The 2,402-nt window shown below is 47.5% G+C and overlaps 1 protein-coding gene across 1 annotated transcript; it reads left to right on the forward strand.

Moving 5' to 3' along the window:
* The first annotated feature begins 468 nt into the window (after nt 1–468).
* On the forward strand, nt 469–1,972 carry LOC131101827 (uncharacterized). Its single transcript, XM_058047207.1, has 2 exons — nt 469–1,606; nt 1,684–1,972. Exons 1-2 carry the CDS (start codon nt 703–705, stop codon nt 1,821–1,823), a joined length of 1,044 nt encoding a protein of 347 aa, XP_057903190.1. The 5' UTR covers nt 469–702; the 3' UTR covers nt 1,824–1,972.
* Nucleotides 1,973–2,402: the final 430 nt, after the last annotated feature.

The following is a 2,402-nucleotide window of genomic DNA, read 5'->3' on the forward strand; positions in this document are numbered from 1 at the left end:
ACATACATACATATGCATACATACATACATACATACATACATACATACATACATACATACATACATACATACATACATGCATACACACATATACATACATACATACACATATATACATATACACATATACACATATATACATATACATGTATATATACATACATATACACATATACATATATACATGTATATATACATATATACATGTATATATACATATATACATGTATATATACATATATACATGTATATATACATATATACATATACACATATATACATATACACATACATACATACATACATACATACATACATACATACATACATACATACATACATACATACATACATACATACATACATACATACATACATACATACATACATACATACATATATATATATACATACATACATACATATACATATACATATACACACATACACACATACACACAGACTGTCGCTAGCAACTGTTGCTCCGTTGCCGTCGCTGTGTTCAAGTGCAGTGTTAACGCTTTTTACCGCTTATCCTTGGCTTTTAAATCTTTTAAAACCTTTTTTTTTCTTTTTGAATCACATCTCCACATTTGGTGACGCTCGGCGCGAGACAGAGGTGGCTTGGTGGTGGCCCCAGTCGTTAGCCGTGGAAGCTAACGTAGCTAGCTAACTTTTTAGCTGTGACGCTTGTACCTCATTATGCCAACATTGGACGCTGCCGACTCGCCGGGAAAGTTGGAACAAATGCTGAACAAAGCATACGAGAAGATCGCTCACCTTCTCGAGGACATCGAGCGGATGTCAAATGAACTCCAGAGGAAGGATTCAGTGCTGATCTCCCTCAAGACCCGTTTCCCGACGCTGACCAACTGGCTGGAGACCTCTCGATTCGGTGAGTTCGCTCCGCCGAACACCACCTCCGTGCTCGGGCAAACGGTTCTTTGGGACCCGTCCTCCCCCTGTCGGCGGCCCGCCTGCTCCACTCCAAACAAGGGGACCCCCTGGACCGAAGTGGTTGTCCGCGGGCGGAAGAGGGCTCCGAGCGGGACTCACGGCGGGGCTGCTTCTCCTCCGTTACCGCTCTCCAATAAATACACGGCTCTGTCCGTGAGCGAAAAGTCGGCGACCCGGGACCCACACCAAGAGTCAACATCTGTTGCTGTGGCCACAGGCACCATGCCCCCGCTGACGGACACCACAACCTTCCCTCCACTCACGGCCAGCAGCCCTCCGGTTGGTGGGTGTCCAACAGGGAGCCGTCTGCCGGCACAGGAGCCGACCCGCTCCGCAACTCGGCGTAAGCAGCTCGTGAGGGATGCGGTGCGCCACCACTCGTCCCACTCGTCCCGCTCTTCCCACCTGGCGAGGTATCACACACGGGGCCCTGGTTTGGGTGGTGGGGTGGCTGAGCTGGCCTGTTCCCCTGAAGACCGAGCGGCCGCTCCGACAACCCTGGTCATCGGGGACTCCATTGTGAGGCATGTCCGCATGAGGGAGGCGTTAACTTTGTCGTTCCCCGGAGCCACCGTTTCCGACGTAACCGGGAAAATACCAGACATCCTGAACTCTCATCCGCAGGCGAAAAGGATTATTATCCACGCAGGTACGAACGACATCGCCAGGCAACAGTCCGAACTTTTAAAACAGGACTTTAGACACCTTTTTAATTCCATTTCACAGTCCAAAGTGACTGTTTTTATTTCTGGCCCCACCCCCACCTGCGGCAGAGGGATCGGCAGATTCAGCCGTCTGCTGAGTCTCAACACCTGGCTCTCCTCTGCCTGCAACTCCCACCACGTCGGCTTCATCAACAACTTTGATGTTTTCTGGGAGAGACGACACCTCTTTGGACCTGACGGGCTTCATCTTAACAGAGGAGGTGCCCGCATGCTCTCATCCAACCTGACTTTTGGCCTTCAACATGGTATCATCCCCAAACCCACACCTGTTGCTCTGTCCCACTCTGATTGATGTCCCCCAGGTCCATGCTCCTATTCACTCAGTTCCACCTCTGACTACCATACACATAATACTGGACTTGGACCTCAAACTTACATCAACACTACTTCCATTCCAGTAATCATTACACTATATCGACACATCAGACACCGCCATACTCACCCTGTGAACCCTCATAACCTCCGACCACTCAATAGACACCCATACCCCACCTCCATGATCAACAAGCCACCTGTCACCATCAATGTAGCACTTTTTAATGTCCGCTCTCTTTTAAATAGAACCTTTTTAATGAATGATATGATTTTAGATAATAAGTTAGACTGTCTTCTTTTAACTGAGACATGGCTTGGTACTGACGCATCCGTTGTTCTCACTGAGGCCTGCCCACCAAATTTTAATTTTTTATATTCTACTAGAGAGGGTAAAAGAGGAGGTGG

This window comes from Doryrhamphus excisus, chromosome 14 (genome assembly GCF_030265055.1).
Source record: "Doryrhamphus excisus isolate RoL2022-K1 chromosome 14, RoL_Dexc_1.0, whole genome shotgun sequence".
Lineage (NCBI taxonomy): Eukaryota > Metazoa > Chordata > Actinopteri > Syngnathiformes > Syngnathidae > Doryrhamphus > Doryrhamphus excisus.

Excerpts from the sequence above, each read along its gene's own strand:
- LOC131101827 (XM_058047207.1), top strand. The coding sequence starts at position 703 with ATGCCAACATTGGACGCTGCCGACTCGCCGGGAAAGTTGGAACAAATG. Across the intron at positions 1,607-1,683 it reads AAGGATTATTATCCACGCAG|TCCAAAGTGACTGTTTTTAT; the intron begins GTACGAACGACA and ends TCCATTTCACAG.